Raw genomic sequence first — 19865 nt, 5'->3', positions numbered from 1 at the left:
CACTAAGAAAATGATCAAATATTGTGACTCACTAGATGGTGTAAAATCATATTACCATGAATCATAAGATCATTTGTAGTGGAGCTATTGAGGTATATCTCCAATATCAGTGCATATGCGTTATCAATATGTGTGCTACTATTTAAGTTTTCTTTCTTTAGAAAGGACTCCAGAGAAGTGATAAAAGTTCCTAGGTCTGGAGTGGGTGGCCTGGGTTCTAGTTCTTCTCACTTACCTGGTGGGTTACATGAGTGAGCTAGGTCACCTTCAGCCTTGGTCTCCATAATTTAAAATGGGTTGGTAGCAGCTACCACCCCCCTGGTGCTGTAGTGAGGATTAAAAAAGAGAATGTGTTTGTGGTCAGGAGCCATCCATGTTCCACTTACCATCAGTGAGAAGTTCTCACTGCCAGCTCCAAAATCCCTTTCTAGAATCTGCTTCTAATATGCTTGGGCCACACCTGGCATAGGTTGGGTTCCTGGGAAACAGACTCTGACACAGAGGCTGGTGTACAGGAGGCTTCCTCAGGGGCGTGCTTGGGATCAGCCCCTGTGTCCTAGGAGGGAAGCAGAACCAGGCAGGGGAGTTGGTGCACAAAGAAGCAGCTGCAGCAACAGGGTCCAGCCACTGCCCCAGGGTGTCCTGGGGCCGCTCTGCTCTTCAGAGACGCCCCACTGAGGCAAGGTGCTCAGACCTTTCTATGCTTCTGTGGATCAGTCATTGACTGAGGGCTGCCTGAGGGTGGAGGGGCTGTGAACTTGGATTAGAAAACAGCCTTGAGGTGCGGTAAATTCCTGGCGAGTGGTGGCACTGAAAGACGCCAGCCGCCAACACACCCAGCAGCCTGGAGTATGAGTGACTTTCTCTGAGGGGACATCTGGGTGTCACCCTAGAGTGGTCATTGTACTCAACTTCTAAAAGGGATGGATTTTCAGAATATTTTATAAAGTAACTGTACATTGTATTCAAAAGACTTACTTAACAAAGTGTTTCGGAGAGGCTAGAAACGAAGGGATGGGCAGTGGAATACCAGGCACATGAAAACTAGAGGGGCAGGGCGGGGTGGAATCCGGGCTACCTCTGCTTTCCCAACACGGGTGGGGTCACCTCATTACTGCTGGGTTGGGGTGAAAGTCCTGGCTCTCCACTGGGCCTCCTCTAACCAGGATAGAATAAAAGGGTGCTTTATCGCTTCCAAGTAGGGGTAAAAATGGAAGTCTAGGCTCACCACCTGGTCTGCATCTGACATGAGGGCTGCAGGTGAGGGTTTCATTACTACCTGGAGGTGATGAGCATCCCAGTACCCGCTTTGCCTTCTCTGACATCACTCTGGATGAGGGAGGGGAAGTCACATTGGAGCTACTCAGGGACAAATAATTAACTCTGATTTAAAGATATCATTTTCACCAAACTGGCCAGTAATCACATTTCATCAATTTCTATGTATAAGCAGGGAACTTCATTAAAATAAATACCAGTATATTTTACCAAGACAGTTGTTGATGAAGGGAAAATTTGTAATGAAACAGATGTTCGGTTCACAGGCTACACCACTCCTTGGGTCATTTGTCAGATTTTTAACCTTGAGGACCTCAGGGTTAGCTCCTAGGCTGTACCCAAAACTGCCCTCCTCCATGGGGACTTGACAATATTGTAGTCTCATCCTGTGCATATCATTTATTGACAAAGAGAGGAACTAGTCCTTGGAGATGGGGACCCATCTTTTAAATATTGCTACTGAATATTTATTGACAAGCAAAAATAAAAATCTGACTATGTTCAAGTCTGTTTCTTTAAAGACACCTTCAAGGATAGTGAGTCTAGCACAGGTCTCTTTCTGTTAAGGTAGAAAGTGAGATGAGAGTGGATGCTGCTCTCCTTCTCTGGGAGGATGCAGGAATAAGCTAATCTTTCCTTGTTTGCTTTTCAGGTTTTATGTGTACTTTTCAGGTTCCCCAAATGCTTTGAGGATTTGGGAAACAGACCTAGAACATAGCCACATGAACACCTGGTAGTGAAGTAGGAGGCGGGATTCAACTCTAGAGGTAGAGCTCGGGCACCAGACCAAATTGAGGACTAACTAAAACAGGGCTGGGGTGGAAGCAGCTTGCAATCAGACATGCCCTCCAGTGTGCCATGTCAATTTACTGTTGCCACGGCAGCACCTGGGAGTTACTGCCCTTTTCCATGTCAATGACCCACTGATTCAAAAGTTACTACCCCTTGCCTAGAAATTTCTGCATAAACCAACCCTTAATCTGCATGCAATTAAAAGTGAGTATTAATATTAATATGACTGCAAAACTGCCCTGAGCTGCTACTTTTTGCCTACAGAGTAGCCCTGCTCTGCAGGAGCAGTCATGGAGCTGTAACACCGCTGGAGCTGTAACATTGCCTCTTTGATAAAGCTGTTTTCTTCTACCTCTAGCTTGCTCTTGAATTCTTTCATGGGCAAAGCCAAGAATACTCGCAGGCTAAGCTCCACTTTGGGGCTCGCCTGACCTGCATCAGCAGCTCAGACAGCAGATACGTGGTTCCTGTGATTGCATTTCAGCCTTTCCTTTGCAAGCTATAACCCAAACCCAACAAAGCCTAGGTCCAATTTATTCCCATCAGAACAAAATGATCAAAGCTTGTTGTGATGAGTAAATGCCATGCTTGATTCAAGCAACCAGTTAGAGTTTAAAAAAATGAGTAGTTTAAAAAAATGAGTGGAGTTAAAAAAGAAAATGAGTGACAGACACTTAGTTTATTTTTCCTAAGACTCTTGGCAAGAGCTGAAAATAAATCCTCGTACCATCAGAGGATAAAAACAGAGATCCACTTAATAGCATCTGATGATTAAACAATCAACTTAAAAAGACAATCTTTAAGTTGACAATGCGGTATGGAGAGATAACCTTGCTCTTTGTAACATTTTGTACACTTTAAGACAAGAATTAGAAAATGTAGCATTTGTGGCAGCAAAAAGAGTAATTGCCTTAGAAGTTTAGTAATCAGAGAAGATTTATTTAGTAACAAATCTCAGAGAAGCAATCCCCTCTGGCTGTTTCTTTGACCTGTCTCTATGCGGATAGCTTCTGATTGGTCAAACATTACTGAAGAGAAATCGACTTTGCTTTCTACAGATTCACATGAAAATTGCAGAAATCACTCAAGAGTCCTCCTCTGAGCAGTGACTTTGTGGATCTCCAGTGGCCCCACCATTTGGAAATGCTCAGTCTGCTTTTCCCTGGCCTCCGTGGGGCCTGCACCTCTCCTACTCTGTCCTGCGCAGCCCTGGGAGCAGAGAGAGGCATAGTCCCCCACCTTGCACACTGCAACCTTACACTGCAGATATACCACATCATAGCTGTCAAGAAAGCTGAAGGCATTGAACTTGAACTGAGCCATGTTCTTCTGGCGGGGATGGAAGTTGACGTAGGTATTGTCTTTGATGCACCTGATGGGGAGAAAAACCCCAGGACAAAAAGATTAACTTAAAGCATGATATGAGTTTACTGCAACCCAGATAATCAGGCATGGACCCAGATCTCTGATTTGCAAATACAGTTCTTCCCATTACCCACTCTTTCTTTCATAAAGAAACTTTTTAACAGTACTGTGAGTGGAAAAACCACTATTCCTGGACATAAACAGAAAGGAACTAGAAAATAAACACAATAAAACCAAAAAAAAAGTAATTAAATTCTAGTTAGAACGCTTACCTTCAAAAGGCCTACTCTGTTTTGTGCAAAGAGAGATGAAAAGTGTTGGTGGTTTTATTTGAAGGCAAACTTGGATTATTTAAAAATGTACACCAGTAAACCCCAGGGAAACCACCAAAAAAAATTAAGAAAAGAAATTATGCATTCAGAAGAGATAAAATGAGTCATAAAAATGCTCAATTAAAACTGGAGAAGGCAGCAAAAGGAGTGTGAGGAGAGAAACAAGGAACAAATACAACTAATACAAAACAGTTACTGAGATGGTAGATTTTAATCCAATGATATCAAGAATCACTTTAAATATAAATGGTCTAAGTATAGCAATTTAGAGGCAGAGTAGATTAAAAAACAAGTCCCAACTATGTATTGTCTACAAGAAACCCACTTTAAATATAAAGACACAGATAAGTTAAAAGTAAAGAGATGAAGAAAGATATGCCATGCAAATACTAATCAAAAGAAAGGTGGAGTAGCTATATCAATTTCAGAAGAAAATAAACTTCAGAGCCAGGGTGATGATAATTACACAGGAAGCAAGAGCGGTATTAGATGAAAAGAAAGTGATCAGTCCTCCAAGAAGACACAGTAATTTGTCTTGTGTAAGCATGTAACACAGTTTTAGATAGAACTGCAAAGAAAACCAACAAATCCACTATAATAGCCGGATACTTCAAAACTCCTCCAACAGTAGTTGACAGATCCAGCAGGAAGAAAATCAATGAGGATACAGATGACCTCAACAGCACTCCCAATCTACTAGATCAAACTGACATTTATAGAGCCCTCCATCCAGCAACAGCAGAACACACATTCTTCTCGAGCCCACATGGAATATCCATCAGGACAGACCACATTCTGGGCCATAAAAGACACCCTAACAAATTTAAAAGAACAAAAATCACACAAAATACATTATCAGAATCGTGGAATTCAACTCAAAATTGAATAAGAACAATTTCTGGAAAATTCCCAAATGTTTGGAAATTAAACGACACATTTCTAAGTAACCCATGGGTCAAATAAATCTCAAAAGAGAAATTAAAAAATATTTTGAACTAAGTGATAATGAATATACAAGTTACCAAAAATTTGTGGAATGCAGCTAAAGCAGTGCTTAGAGGGAAATTTATAAAATACGTATTTTAGGAAAGAAATATCTAAAATCTATAGTCTAAGCTTTGAAAACTAGAGGAAGAAGCACAAATTAAGCCTGAAGAAAGCAGAAGAAAAAAGTGCCTGTTGTTAAATTCTGGCACCAAACTGAGCCTCTTGCCTGATATATTTATAAGTGGGGCTGAAAGGGAAGAGCTTTCTCACTCGGTGGCCCAACGCAGTTTAGTGCCACCTCTATGCACCTCTGACACCATGGCTCACACTGCCTATGGAAGGTGCTGCGTCCTGTCCCTCCCCTGGCTTTTGGAAACGGGTACCACAGTGCTCTCCATGGACTTTAGGGTGTCGTGGTCCTCACCACTCTAAAGCTGCCATTGAGTAGTAAGTGATGGATTTTTGTTGTTTTCAAACTTGTTGCCAACTGCCCATCTATAAGCACTTTGCCTCTGTCAGGGGACAAGAGAGCTATAAAGGCAAACAATTGGCCAAAGTTCTAACTTGGCAAATCTTTTGGTTAACCGAAAGAGCCAGAATAAGTCTTACAAGTATAACTAAGATCTTAGCTTGGGATAACCTATTAGTTCATCAGTGTAGGCCAGTGCCCCGAGGGCCTGCACCGTGAATGGGGAGTCCAGTGAAGTCATATGGCTGGAAGGGGCTGGAGGGGAAGGAGGCATGGATGTGAAAGGGTGAAGTGAGGCAGCAGAGCCCAGGGCAGCAAGGACTCCCCAGGACTGTGGGGAGTTAAGGGAAGGTGTCTATAACTGCCTGCCTATAACTATTTGTCCCCACTTGTGATCAGAGGATGGTGAGGGCCCCCACTGTGCCTCTGAGACACAGTGAGGACTCTGCACAAAGTTCTGATGTAGGAATACCACTTGAGAAGCCACAGATTCCCTAAGGCATGCCAGATGAATATAACAGTCCACCCCAGAGGGCCTTCCATCTTCCTTACCCCTGCCGGATCAAATCATACTTGATGGTTGTAAAATCATGGGGATCAGGAGAAGCCACACAGGTATCCACGAAGAGCATCAGGTTGGGATTGGGGCTGTGGAGGGTGGCTTGGAGGAAGACCTCTTTCCTCTGGCTGTCATAGTAGGACGCCATGCCTCCCACATGCTGGGACTCAGGGGACTGGAGGAAGGATATGGACACAGTGTAGCCAGCACCCTCCGTTGGGGCGTCATCCCCATGAATGATTTCAACTGTGGATGGGCCGTCCCTACAGGTGAACTTCAGCTTGGGCACCTTGTGCCGCACAATGACTCGGCCAGGGTGGCCCCGTGTCCGGCCTCTGATGGAGTTGGAGTAGCTGAGGGAGCCGAGGTACTCCTGTGAGGATGAGAGAAGAGTTGTGGGCAGCACTCTTGGCTCCCTGACAAGCACCTGCCTCCATGAGCTGAGACCTCTCCTTCCCACCCCACTTGGCACCAGCTTGCTGACCTGCAGGAGGGAGGACCTCCCAGGGCCAGACCTCTGTGGTACTTAACACCACAAAGGGGTGACATGACATGTGGGGTGCACGCAGGGAGCCCCCAGTGGGCAAGTCTGGACTGTCCCTTCCATCCTGTGAGGACTAAGCTGTTGTGCTAGCTGTGAACTAGGGTGGCAGGTCCAGCTGCTCTGAGCTCCCCTTCTGCTGAATTCCTCCACAAGCTCCATTCCTGCAGGCTCCCAAAGGCCAACCCCACCCTCGCCCCCAGAGCTCTTGTCCTCTCTTTGGTCTCTTCCTTGCCCTTGACTCCAGACCAGTACTGGCTCCATGTGAGCTGTGGGCCTGGCCCTGCTGAACTTCACTCCCAGCCTTCAAATCCAACATGACTTGCAGGAGGCAAGGTTGTGCTGGGGCCAACAGGCAAGGGTCCCTGCCTCTCATGCCCTGTGTAGATGCCTAGAGGCTCAGCCTGCCCGGGAACCTTTGCTCAAAGAAGCCTCAGCTTGTGGGACTCAGATCCTGTGACATTCTGCTTGGGACCTCCAAGAACTGCCCTGTCAGCTTAGGCCAACGTTTGTCAATTTTCTTCCACCATGGCCCCACTAAGGAGTCTTTGTAGACATCTTACTCATCCTGGCCTCTCTCAAACCCTGACTATGAGTTGTAATACAAGTATACTGTTTATATACCAGATGTGTATCTGTGCTTGAGCTAGAAAGAAAGATATTATAATTTTTGCCTCTAAGAACCAATATCTATTTCCCCTGCCGCCCATAAGGGTGACATTACCCTCCTTGAGACTCTCTAACTTAGAATAAAAGTCAAACTCCTCACCCACATGGTCCTGCCCTCCTTCCACTCTGATCTTGGGCTTCCTGGCCTCCAGCCTCTTCCTGAAAGCCCCAAGGCTGCGGCTGCCTTGGGACCTCAGCCCTGGCTGATCCCCACATCCTCTGCCTGGCTGCCCCACCCCAGGGCAGGCTCAGCTTCCCAGACACCAACCTATTCAACACAGCTTCCCTTCCACCCCAAATGGCTCTTCTACCCCTCCCTTGTTTTACTGTCTTCGTAACCTCTTTTGGTATAAAAAGGACCCCGGTTTGGGTGTTTGATCTGATCCTGTCCCCCTTTTCATGAATGTAAGGGCCATGGAGCAGGGGCTCTGTCAGTCTTGTGGCTGCTGTGTCCCCAGCACCTAGAAGGTGACCCATCCACTGACTCTGAAAGCAGACATGGACCTCTGTGCAGCAGTGTTTTCCTTATCAGTGCTCCCTGACCCTGCTGACTGCTACCCCAGCACCCTCCTCAGCTCATGGGGTTTTCAGGGGAAGCTGAGCCAGCCAGGCAAAAGAGAACATTTGCAGGGTCTTTTCTGATGGCCCAGAAGCTTCCCTTGGGGTGCCCACTTCTCAGATACAGGGGGCATGGATCCTGGGGCAGAAACTTCTGAGGTTAAAAAGTAGAATTGTCAAAGCAAAAAGGATAAGAATGACTATGATCTGTACAATGAAATAGATAAAATCTGAATGAATTCAACCTCCAACAATGCCAAGGGTTTCCTGGCCTCATGTTTGTGTCTAATCAGGGGATGTAAAAGAATAGAGGAGCAGTATGGGGATCTTGCTTGGGAACAGGTTATCCTGTTTAAATACTGAGAAAAAAAATATTCTGTGGTTATACACTCTCCCTGTATCTCTGGTGTACTTGTTTCCTTAACTTCAATATCATTGTTTTGTGAAATAAACCAGTGGTCAAGGAAAATTAAATAAACATATGTATGTCATGATTTATAAATGTCCTAAAGGTTTGCTTTCTTGATCATGGAATGCAGTTACCTGCTTAGAAACCCAGCAGTCAGATGGGCAAGTGGACAATCTGTCTTTCCACATGCCTGTCACCATAGCTTGCACATGGTAGGTGTGCACCAATGCTCAATCAAGAGGCATGTGTGGAAAATACACTGCCTCCGGAGTGAAAAGAATATACCATCCATCCATCCATCCATCCACACATCCATCAGCCCATCAGCACTCAATACTTGTTATTGTGTATCCCAAATTCCCCAAAGGAAGGAAAGTTTCAGACAAACTAATGAGCTGCTCTCTGTCTTACCAAACTCAGAAATGAAGTTATGGTTTGCACTTTCCCTCTGTCCTTACACAGATTTTTAACAGGTGGTTGAATTTCCCAAACTTTTCACCCGGGCCTCATCCACAGAAGGGTAGCACCACCTGGGAAGTGTCCTACCTGCTGGATTGTGCCACAGTGGCCATAGGGAATGTTGAAGATCAGGTAGCGTCCCATGACTTTGGGGCGACATAGCTCATCATTTAAGTGGATGTCCCAGGAGGAGTAGCCCAGCCTCCAGAGATAGCCTCGGTCAATGACGGCTTGGAAGAGGTGAGGCAAGCAGGATAGCTGGGCTGCAGGAGGGGAAGATGAAGAAATCCTCACAAAGAGAAACTGGTTCACTGGTCATGTAGGTCCTGGGTGCGCGTATATCTTTACTTCATTAAACTACCATGAACAACACCCTAAGCTGGGGCTGGCTCAGCTCTCCTCACATCCCACCCTTGACTCGACTTCCATTAATTTTACTTATACCAACCCTTTTCCAAGAAGGCTTTGAGGTCACGCCACACCCATGGGGAATCCGACCCATAGCCCACATTCCATGCATGGCTCATTTCTCATGTTGAGAACTCTGTGCCTGAACACGATCTATCTGGGTCTTTGTATGGAGGTAAGTTGGAGAAAGGGAGCCTGGGTGCAAAGGGGCTTTTTCCCAACCTCCTAAAACCCAGCGAGTGAGTGGAAATCCAGAGATCTCAGCGTAAACACAGAAGCGGGTCCCCCTCACAGCCTGTTCTTTCTCCCCTGCTTGGCTGTTCTCTTAGCTCCCCCATCAGCATCCTTAGCTTCAGACCCTAGAGGGAAGACTTTACCATTGTCCTTAGGTACAAGAGAGTCAGCCAGACCTGGTGAGAGAAGGATGAAAACAAATGTCAACTGTGTTAGAACACTGCAAGAGGATAATGTAGCTGGTAGTAGACATGAAGTGTAGGGGAATGGGCTCATTTGATTTCACTACTAAAGCTGGGGTACAGTGGCACGAGCATTTTCCAGAGCATGCAAAGGAAAGGAGGGCCCAGGGCCCCCTGATGGAGCTGTAGCCTGGCATGTGTGAACTGGAGTTGAGAATACATATATCATCAATTTCAAGATTTATTGGAGCAAGAGAATAGTAGACACATGGCTTCTAAGGTTATAACGCTATCCTGTGTATGAACACTGATTTGTGTCATTTCCCAAGTACATGACATGCTTGGAGCCTCAAGCTGGGAAAGATGTAATTTGCAGATATCAAAGTCTTCTCCAGCTCAGAAGCAAGGCAGGACAGTATCCCAGAGCCAACACCCAGCCCAGGAAGCATGGCCAGCTAAGTTCACTTAACCCCTTAGTGAATGTCCAAAAGACCCACTTGGTATATAATCCGAGAATGGAAAATGGATTGTCATTTAGAATCGGTCCCCTGACAGCATCAGGAATAGCTGGAACCAGGAACTGACATAACCAAAATAAGGATCTGGAAGGTGAGGGCCCCATGACCCTAGCACACATTCATACTCCTTGGCTGTGTGTGATTCATGTCTGCCTTCAGGGGCCTGTGACAGCTTTTCTATTTGGGTCCCATGTCTATGTAAAACAAAGCAACATCTACAAAGGCAAAAGCAATGGCAACAGTTCCTTTGATTTATCCGCAAAAAACTAAGAATGGAATAGACAAGGTGAGCTCAGACTTGTGTTTCAAATCTTAGAATTCCATAACTCCTTGAGGTTTAGGGTAAGTTTAGGACACATATAAAGAAGCACTGCTCCATACAGAAGGTAGTCAACCTCTTGAAGTCAGAACGCCCAGACAGATGTTCGGTGATAAAATACATTCCAGGAAAGGTATAGGCCAAATCTTGGATGAAAGGGACATCAGAGAAGCCAGGGACACCCTGGGGTGTCTTTCTGAGTTCTGAGGGTTAGGGCCAGGTGAGGAGGAATGTTTATCCAGGACTATGCTCTTGAAGCCCTCCTCCGAGATGGAAAGAGGGACTGGACAAATCGTAGACAAACAGCAGCAAGTTCCACGGCCTTAGTCATTTTGTTACACCGCCACTCCTTCCTTTGACCCCATCATCGTTTAACCGTATTTCAGAACTAATACTGCGCTGAACTGGAATTGGACAAAAGTGATGAGTGCGCCCCTAAGCCTGGATGATTAAAACGTTTACCACCAAGGGTACCTAACCAACAGGCCCTCGGTAGCATAGGATCTGGGACCCTGGCCGCACCTGATATCCCCAGGATGGTGAATTTGGACCCCAGGAATGTGAGGAGAGGAAAGGCAGGGTGGGCAGAGGACGCGGTACCTGCGCACACCACGCCCGCGTCCTCGCGGTGCTGGCAGTTGTGCCGGGCCCAGCCCGAGTGGGTGCAGCGCTCCAATGCGTCCTCGTTGCCGGAGCAGCGCACGTCGTCCAACAGGATGGGCCCGGTGCCCTGGCCAAAGCGGCCGCGGCCCGGGGCACCCAGAGCACGGCCGCAACCCAGGAGGCGGCACACCACGCGGGCGTTCCTGATGTTCCAGTGGTCGTCGCACACCGTGCCCCACACGCCCTGGTGCTGCAGCTCTACCCGGCCTTCACAGCGGCTCCGCCCGCCCGCCAGGCGCAGGGGAGGCTCTGCATGGTGAGAGAAGCGATCAGGTGAGAAGAAACTCAAGGTCAGGTTTCCATCCTGGACAGGATCGCAGGGTGCCACTTGCTATTTGCAATACGAACTGTTTCTGGCTTTGTTGTCCTCTAACACACACACACACACACACACACACACACACATACTTTCTCTCATACAGTAAAGCCTTAATTATCTGAAGCCCTCAAGGAATGGTCCTTGTGGGCAAGCCTAGTTTTCCAGGTACCTAAGAACTTAGTCTTCAAGCAAAAATATAAAAACCCAAAGAAAACAAAGCAAACAGGCAAAACACAAAACCAAAACACTTCCAAATCTTTAGGAGACAGTTGTTCTAAAATGAGGCACTGCCTTGACTTATCAAACATGTATCCGATGAAATTACTTTTACTCTTGATGGCGAAGAGCTCATATGTTCGCTCTAAAAACTGTATTGTACAACCCAGCGCTTCCATTTGGTATTTACTCAAGATGAACGAATGTGCATGTCCACAGAAAGATTTGGACATAGCAGAAGCCTCCACAACAGCCCAAATCCAGAAATCATCCCGGTGCCCATCTGCAGGAGAAGGGGTAAATCACAGTGTAGGCACACGGCGGAATAATACTGCGCAGTAAAAAAAAAAAAAAGTCACAAATGACCAACACGTTTGTTCCTTTATGAATCTCAAAAACATTTGAAGTGAAAAGGAAGTTAGAAATATGACAGCACGTGCTATTTGATTCCATTTATATGACATTCTAGAAAAACAAACCTAGTCTATAGTGATGGAAGGCAGATCAGTGTTTGCCTGGGGAAGGTGGGAGAGATTTACTGAGAAAGGGCATGAGAGAACTTCCTGGGATGATGGAAATGCTCTCTATCTTGATGGTGGTAGTGGCTACACAGTTGTGTATGTTAGACAAAACTCACAGATGCATGCAGTTTATTGTATAGAAATTATACTTCAAAAAGGTTGATTTGAAAAATAAAAAGAATAAAAAATAAAATCTATATTCTGTTGGTGGTATCATGCCCACAGACGTGTAGAATGATTTGCCTTTATATTGGTCTGTGGTGACTGCATCTTTCAATTTTCTGCTCTGTTTGACACATAGAAGATGCTTAGTGAATGTTAAACACCACAGGCTTCTGCTTCTCTGTGACTGTAGTATGCTGGTCTAGGCTGGTTACTCTCCTCATCTTATTTATTGCTATAATATTGGAAGCAAGATAACCATGCTTGTTTGAATTATGAATAAGGGTAAATATCTTCTGGGTAAGGTTTTGGAAAGTGAATTTTGGGATGGTCTAGGCTGGTTACTCTCCTCATCTTATTTATTGCTATAATATTGGAAGCAAGATAACCATGCTTGTTTGAATTATGAATAAGGGTAAATATCTTCTGGGTAAGGTTTTGGAAAGTGAATTTTGGGATTTCAATCCACAAAGTGCATGCGTATCCACACACACCTGTGTCTGCACATACACACCTACAAGCTCATAAAGTTTTCCTGTAAAGAATAAGGAAGTTAAATGAAAAATAAATATGATCCTAACAGTATTAATAGAGTTATGATCATTTTAGTGTTTGTTTAGAGACAAACAAAAATTACCAAGTACAGGGACCATCTTTTCATCAACTGAAATTTTAACTGTAAATAAGAAAAAAAAACTTTAAAAATGTGTATTCATATTTATATTCAAACCTGAAAAAGAACCAAACATTTTCTGTAATTTCAGATACCAATACATTGTTTAAGTTCCTACTTTAGTTTGGGTGCAGAAATATTATCCTTTAAGTTTTACTGTTTTTGCCATCAAAATGTATTAAATGGCCAAGTGCCTGCGCTCACACCTGTAATCCCAGCACTTTGGGAAGTTGAGGTGGGAGAACCACTTGCATCCAGGAGCTCAAGACCAGCCTGGGCAATATGGTGCAGTCCAGTATGTATTTTAAAAAGTTAAAAAAATTAGCTGCAGGGTGGTGCACACCTGTGTTCCTAGCTACTTGGGAGGCTGAGGTGGGAGGATCACTTGAGCACAAGAGGTCAAGGCTGCAGTGACTGCACCACCGCACTCCAGCCTTGGCAACAGAGAAAGATCCTATCTCAAAAATAAATAAATAAATAAATAAATAAATAAATAAATAAATAAATAATAAATAAAGGCAATAAGCAGTGCTGTATCCTGTTTATTCTCCAGCTATAAAATAATGTATTCAATGGTCAGAAAAAAAAGCTTTATAAATATACTGAATTTTGAAAGGAAGAATTAAAAAAATATTTTGTAGAAAACATTTTTATAGGGGCTGAAAATGAAGCCAAGAAAATCAAGTTAGTTTCCTCCGAAACATTTTTAGATAAGAGAAAGTTCATATCTGAGAGAGGTAATTCCATAGTAACATATACAGAGGAAAGCCTGATAGAAAAATTAACAATGGATTTTATGAAATAATATAGTAGTGTAAATAATAAAATGAAGCATTAATCTAGCAACAGGCATAAGATCGTTCCCAGGTGATGGTTGAAATTAGATCTGTGGCTGCCAAAAAAAACAAAAAAAAAAACCATTCTCTTGAAGAGAAAGCATTAAAATTTGGCTTCATTGAAATTTTACACTGTAGACTCTAAGTGTATGAAAACGAGCCTATTTCATAAGTGATATGCAGTAGAAATCCACCCTGTGCATTGATCTTGTGGATTTACACATTCAGGCATGAACTGGAGTATGAAAGGTTGGCATTTTGCGAGGGAGATTGACAATTCTTATTTTGAACGTCTACAATGTGTCAGATAATTTGCATCTCTGGTCCTCACGACAACTATTTTAGTTAAGTATCGTCATTATTTTAGAGATGAGGAAATGGAGACTCAGGGGTTTTATAACATACTCAGGTTATCCACAATTCAAGCCCGTGAGGCTCCAAAGCATGTATTCTAAGCACTTTGCCTTTCAGGAGCATAACGTGTGGGAGTCGCATTCACCCGGGCTCCATGTGGTTAATTAGGGATGAAGGGGAAGGAAGGTAAGGGTTTAATGGCCACCACACCTTTTTCTCCCACTCCAAGGTGGCCCTTCCCGAGCAAACAGGAAGTGATTTCACTGTCATGCCTTCACAAAGGAAGTAAAACCCTCTGAGTGTCACCTAATCTGTGACCAAAGCAACCCGGTTACTATCAACCAGATCCACAGAGAAACGGTTGCCTCATGTGATGTCAAGAGCCAGTGAGAATTACAAGCAGAGGAATCTTCTGACCCAGTTACTATCAACCAGATCCACAGAGAAACGGTTGCCTCATGTGATGTCAAGAGCCAGTGAGAATTACAAGCAGAGGAATCTTCTGACCCAGTTACTATCAACCAGATCCACAGAGAAACGGTTGCCTCATGTGATGTCAAGAGCCAGTGAGAATTACAAGCAGAGGAATCTTCTGACCCAGTTACTATCAACCAGATCCACAGAGAAACGGTTGCCTCATGTGATGTCAAGAGCCAGTGAGAATTACAAGCAGAGGAATCTTCTGACAAAGGTGGAGTCATGGTGTGGGTGGGAAGCAAGGAAGTGAGGAAATGAGGGATGGAGGTAGGAGGAAAGCAAAGGAGAGAGGAAGAAAGAAAGGAAGTAAAAGGAAGGAAGGAGGGAAGAAAGGAGGGAAGGATGGAAGGAGAGAAGGAAGGAAGGAAGGAAGGAGGGAGGGAGGGAGGGAAGGCAGGCAGGCAAGTAGGCAGGCAGGCCATACTTAAACATAAGTGAAAAGAAAGTGCTGAATTTTGGTTTCATTGAATTTTACCCCCATATGTCTTCAAAGTACCCAGGACTTGGGGAAAAAAACAAAATAAATAAAATAGAAGAAAGCAGCAGAGCCTTGTTACTGAAGACGTCAATGTCATAGGGATTTGAGAGAATCACACAGATGGATTCATCAGCAGAGCATGAGAGCAGAAAGGACTTTGAATAGGAGTCAGGACACCTGGCTCTGCCTCACCCTAGCTCTGTGACTTTAGGCAAATCTTTCCCTTCTTTGGGCCTCATTTTCCTCCAAAACGAGAGTGGTGGTTCAGCACCTTACTCCCCCAACTGGGTCCATGACCGGCAGCAGTGGCATCACCTGGGAGCCTGTTAGAAAAGCTCCACCCGGAGCCACTGAATTTGCATTTCACAAGTTCCACATGAGGCTCACACACATATGAGCATTTGGGAATCCCTACTCTAGACTTGAGATTTTAAGCTATTTTATCCTATTTATCCTGTTCCCAGCGTCCATCTTCACTGCGTGCAGTTTCATGACTAGTGATAGGGGAGTGGCCTGGAATCCTCTGGGGAGTTGAGTGGCCTCCCCTGACTTCTCCTCTCTTCTCCCCTGACCTCCCCTGGGGAAACAGAAGTGTTTATTCTGGGTGTGTAAACTCTTGCTGGGCTGAGCATTCTCAGAAAGCCACTCACAAGGGCTGTTGCAAGGAGCAGAGAGCATACCTGGTGAAGAAGGGGCTTCAGCTGCAGTGGGAGTCGTATCTGCAAATGCAGAGGAATGTTTTAGTTTGACCAACTACATGGTGGAAAACAGAAAGGCAGATGGATAGAACTAACACTATCACAACCCAGTTTTTTCATGTGTGTGTTCAGGTGTGCTTGCTGGGTCAAGGCATCATCTGAAACATGACACACATGGCCAAGCAGGAGAGGTGTGGACCCCCAGTCCTGGCCTCCCGTGAGCACATCTGATCAAGACCAGTGCATGATACACACAGGCCAAGCAGGAGAGGTGTGGACCCCCAGCCCTGGCCTCCCGTGGGCACATCTGATCAAGACCAGAGAATGACACACACAGGCCAAGCAGGAGAGGTGTGGACCCCCAGTCCTGGCCTCCCATGGGCACATCTGATCAAGACCAGTGCATAACACACAGAGGTCAAGCAGGAGAGGAGTGAACCCTCAGCCCTGGCCTCCTGTGAGCACATCTGATCAAGACCAGTACAGCAAGCAGAAGGTGTGCCCTGGTGCAGGGGCCACTTCTGTGTCTACGGATGAAGAGAACATGAACCTCAGTTTCTGTGAAAAGGACGCTGGGGTTTTTGTTTACACTGAGGCTCATACCATAGACAGAATAGCCAGTACCTATATATGTTGATTTGCCACAGAGAAAGGGAAAAAGTTGCAGGCAGAAAACATTACCAGAGGGCATGTCCGCTTCTGCTGAGGTTGAAGATGCATCTGTGTATTAACAAAGAGAGCAGGACACAAACATGAGTGGAAGAAGGCCAGCTGTGTCTTTTCATTGAGGTTTACTTTGCAGTAAAAATCATCATTACTGAGGCTCATTTTCTGAATAGAACATGACACATATGAAGCCAGTCTCATTAACTTAAACAGTACCACAAAGGAGATTTTACCAGGTGGAAAGGTCACTTCTGCTGAGGTTGAAGAGATCTCTAGAGATAAACGGAAGAAAAGACATACACCAGTGGAGGGGACTCCTGGGTTTCTGTTTTTACTGAGGCTATATTGGGGACACAACTTTTGAGTTCCATTTGGATAAACAGGTCTCCAAGAAGAGGCACTGATGGAATAGCAGACAGAGTGTTCTACCTGGTGTGGAGGTCACGGCAGTGGAGATGGAAGCTGCAGGTGAACACAAAGGACAAGGGAGCAATAAGACCATGTCGTCAGGCACACGTGCCTCTACAAGATGCAGGAGACAGGAAGGTGGTGTCCTGGATCAGTGACTGCCAGGCTTGTCCTCCTGCTCTGCAGTCAGGAGCCATGGCAAGTCATCTCCAGACCCCCCACTGCCTCCCCTCCATTCCTTCCTGTGGGTCTCCATTTCTCTTGCCAATAGGCTACTTCTTCCCATGGAGGTAGAGGTGACTGTCTGGGGGGGCCACAGCCATGGGCCAGGCTTCTCAGTGGTATGGAGCTAATCTAACAGATTCTGTGAGTGGGGACTTGCTTTCCTAGCCTTTCTCCTCCTTTCAAATGATTGGTCGCAGTGACCCAGGAAAGGGTCAGCTCTGCAGACTGGAACTTTCCCTAGTGGGCTGTCCCAAGATCTAGCTGAGGGTGGGGAGGGGTGGCAGGTCCATTTGTCTTTTGTACTGTTTCCTGCCAATCCAGCTTTATCAGTAATAAAGACCACATTTTGCTGCTGAATCTGATGTTTTATACCTCATTTGCTTCAACACCTAGAGCAGGGAAGACCACACTCCTTATTATCCCCCTTCCCTCACCAAAAAAAAAAAAAAAAAAAAAAAAACCCACAAATCCCTCTACACTCTACTTGTGAAGTTCTCGAACCCAGAGTCACATTAGAAACTCCTCAGATAATTCCAACCAGCATCACTCCAAATCTGTTGTATAAGAGGCAAGTTACTTGCTGTCTTGGTCAACTCTGCATCCCTTACTGCCTTGGCCATCCACACTGAATGCTGGTGAATGTCAAGGAAGATCAGGGAAAACCATGGCTTGACTTCTTTCCATTCTGGAAACACCACTTGGTGGCTGGTCTCCAGGAGAAGTTCTCTCCGCAGACTCAAGTAGGTGATTACCTTAGACCAGTGGTCCCCAACCTTTTTGACACCAGGGACTGGTTTTGTGGAAGACAAATTTTCCACGGATGGTGGGGAGGATGGTGGATGGTTTCAAGATCAAACTGTTCTGCCTCAGATCATCAGGCATTAGTCAGATTTTCATAAGGTACACTCAACCTAGATCCCTCATATCTGCAGTTCACAACAGGGTTGTGCTCCCGTGAGAATCTGATGCTGCCACTGATCTGGCAGGAGGCAGAGCTCAGGTGGTAATGCTCATTTGCTCATCATTCACCTCTTGCTGTGCGGCCCAGTCCCTAACAGGCTATAAAGCCCTACTGGTCTGTGATCTGGGTGTTGAGGACCCCTGCCTTAGACTACCAGTCAGTGAGTGAATGTCTTCATGGATTCAACTTGGCCTAATGGGTTGAACAAATTTTTCCCTTGGCTTATGCATTGAGCTGAGCTGCCCAGAATTCACTGATCATCAGGGGATCAGAGATGGCCTTTAAGAGTAAGGTTAATATAAACATATTTAAAAACTCAAAAGATGACTAAAAATGAAAGAATTTAACCAGGACATAAAAAGTTGTTTAATCAATTCACTGGAAAACCAAACAAAAAAAATTATAGCAAGCAAGATGGAACCCAAAATAACACTTAAATTACCTGTTGAGGTGGTTACAGCAGTATTCAAAGACACTGGAAGTGAGAAAAGGTAATTGGTCAAAACCTACCAAATGGCAGACAAATTTTGTTTCATAGTTAATTTGTTTTCTTCTCTGTGTCCCTAGAACACGGAAATCATGGTCTTCATTTATTTAATTAACAAATATTGACTGCCCACGCCTCTGTGCCAGGGACTGTGCCAGGGCTGGAGTAAAACAGCCAAAAAAACTACATACGGTTCTTTCTGTCCTCAAAGAGAGGACTGTGTCATGGGAAATTCAGATGAGGTCAAGTGATTATACAAATAAATGTAAAATTGCAATTGTAGCAAGTGCTATGAAGGAGAGATGCACGATGGTACCAGAGCCCATGGCAGGTGATCGGACCTAGCCAGGAAGGTCCTCTCTCTATCTTACCATCCTCCAACCACCACCTCATGCCAGGCAGAGGGTCTGGCCTGGATGAGGCACCCTGCTCAAAGACGATGATAACTTGACACCACACCACCCTCAAGCCTGCCTAGCCTTGGCCCCAGTGGTGGACAGAGATGATCTTGGTGTCCAATTTGCATACATTTGTAGTGCAGTGGGCAGAGGGCATTACCAGGTGAAGGAGTTACTTCTTCTGAAGTGGAAGTTATGCGTGAATATGAAATATGAGCAGAAATGTTAGTCAATTGATCAGAAAATTTTTATTCATTTTCTGATTATACACAGTTCTGCCTTTACTTTGGTCTCATTTACTAGGAGGCTTTGTTGTTGGAAAAATTCACCTATGATGACTAGTTGTTTTCCACCCTCTCAAATTCCCATCTTCCTGAATTAAAAACATGCACGGTTATAAATTAAATCCTTCCTGAACTGAAACATACTTCCCTGTTCTTTTAAATAAAAAATACTGATTATACTTGAACCTGCATGACTTTGGACTCATTAGGAAGAGTATCATTGTTGTTCCAGGATTCAATACAGAGCTCTTTCGAAGGATGTTGAGATAAGTGGGCATTTTTGCTCCATTTAGAAAGTGACACTGAATGTTTTTTTTTTTTTTTTAACCCTTCTATGGCTATCAGAGCATCTGCTAGCACTTCCTGCCATTGCCAATGTAGCTTCTCTATTAGGTCTATACCTCCTAGCACCCTGCACTCCCTCCCTAGCCTGTTGTCTCTACTAATATATAGTCAGCAGGGAGACCAGATAGCCAGCTGTTATGAGTGTGTAGAAAGTAAGAACAGGCTCTGAGTAACAGGCTCTGTGGTATATCTCTGTGGGTATTCGAACACTTGAGCTTGAATGCTAGATCTCAGTTTGGCCGCATGAGGCACTCTTTGTCTATTTCTGGTTCTAGTCTATTTTCCAAGGGATTAATTTAGCCAAGTGACTCCTGGACAAATAGTGGTATAATTGTACTAGCTAGGTAAATTTCAACATAGCAATATCCCTAATATAGGTAATAAGGGACATACTAGGAAAAAACTTGTTACCAGGTGTAAGGGCCAAATCTGTGGCTGAAATTGAAGCAGGAACTGTCAAGACAAGCAAAAGTTAAGAGAAAATTATAGCTAAATGCCATCCTTGTCAATCAAGTTCATTGGTAAAGAATTCTTTAAAATTACCCTTTTTACAAATTATGCCCCAGCCGTTTTCCTGTTTCATTCTCCTATTCTCTGTTTATTAAGCTAAGAGGA

General features: G+C 44.8%; 1 protein-coding gene across 1 annotated transcript in view; it reads right to left on the bottom strand.

Annotated features, from left to right (window-relative positions):
- Window positions 1-2984: 2984 nt before the first annotated feature.
- The window catches only part of LOC129045091 (deleted in malignant brain tumors 1 protein), a 42185-nt gene continuing 25304 nt past the window's right edge, over window positions 2985-19865 (bottom strand). The window contains exons 17-27 of the mRNA XM_054503340.1: window positions 19662-19703; window positions 18179-18211; window positions 16572-16604; window positions 16376-16414; window positions 16158-16196; window positions 15459-15497; window positions 10680-10991; window positions 9204-9236; window positions 8506-8681; window positions 5776-6155; window positions 2985-3442 (exon numbers count right to left, since the gene is read on the bottom strand). Of these exons, the coding sequence (XP_054359315.1) occupies window positions 3151-3442; window positions 5776-6155; window positions 8506-8681; window positions 9204-9236; window positions 10680-10991; window positions 15459-15497; window positions 16158-16196; window positions 16376-16414; window positions 16572-16604; window positions 18179-18211; window positions 19662-19703 (1418 nt within the window). The 3' untranslated portion in view covers window positions 2985-3150. The remainder of the gene's footprint in view (window positions 3443-5775; window positions 6156-8505; window positions 8682-9203; window positions 9237-10679; window positions 10992-15458; window positions 15498-16157; window positions 16197-16375; window positions 16415-16571; window positions 16605-18178; window positions 18212-19661; window positions 19704-19865) is intronic.

This window comes from Pongo pygmaeus, chromosome 8, assembly GCF_028885625.2.
Source record: "Pongo pygmaeus isolate AG05252 chromosome 8, NHGRI_mPonPyg2-v2.0_pri, whole genome shotgun sequence".
Classification (NCBI taxonomy): Eukaryota; Metazoa; Chordata; class Mammalia; order Primates; family Hominidae; genus Pongo; species Pongo pygmaeus.
The sequence above is the reverse complement of the archived record's forward strand: the minus strand, read 5'-3'. Positions and strand labels throughout refer to the sequence as shown.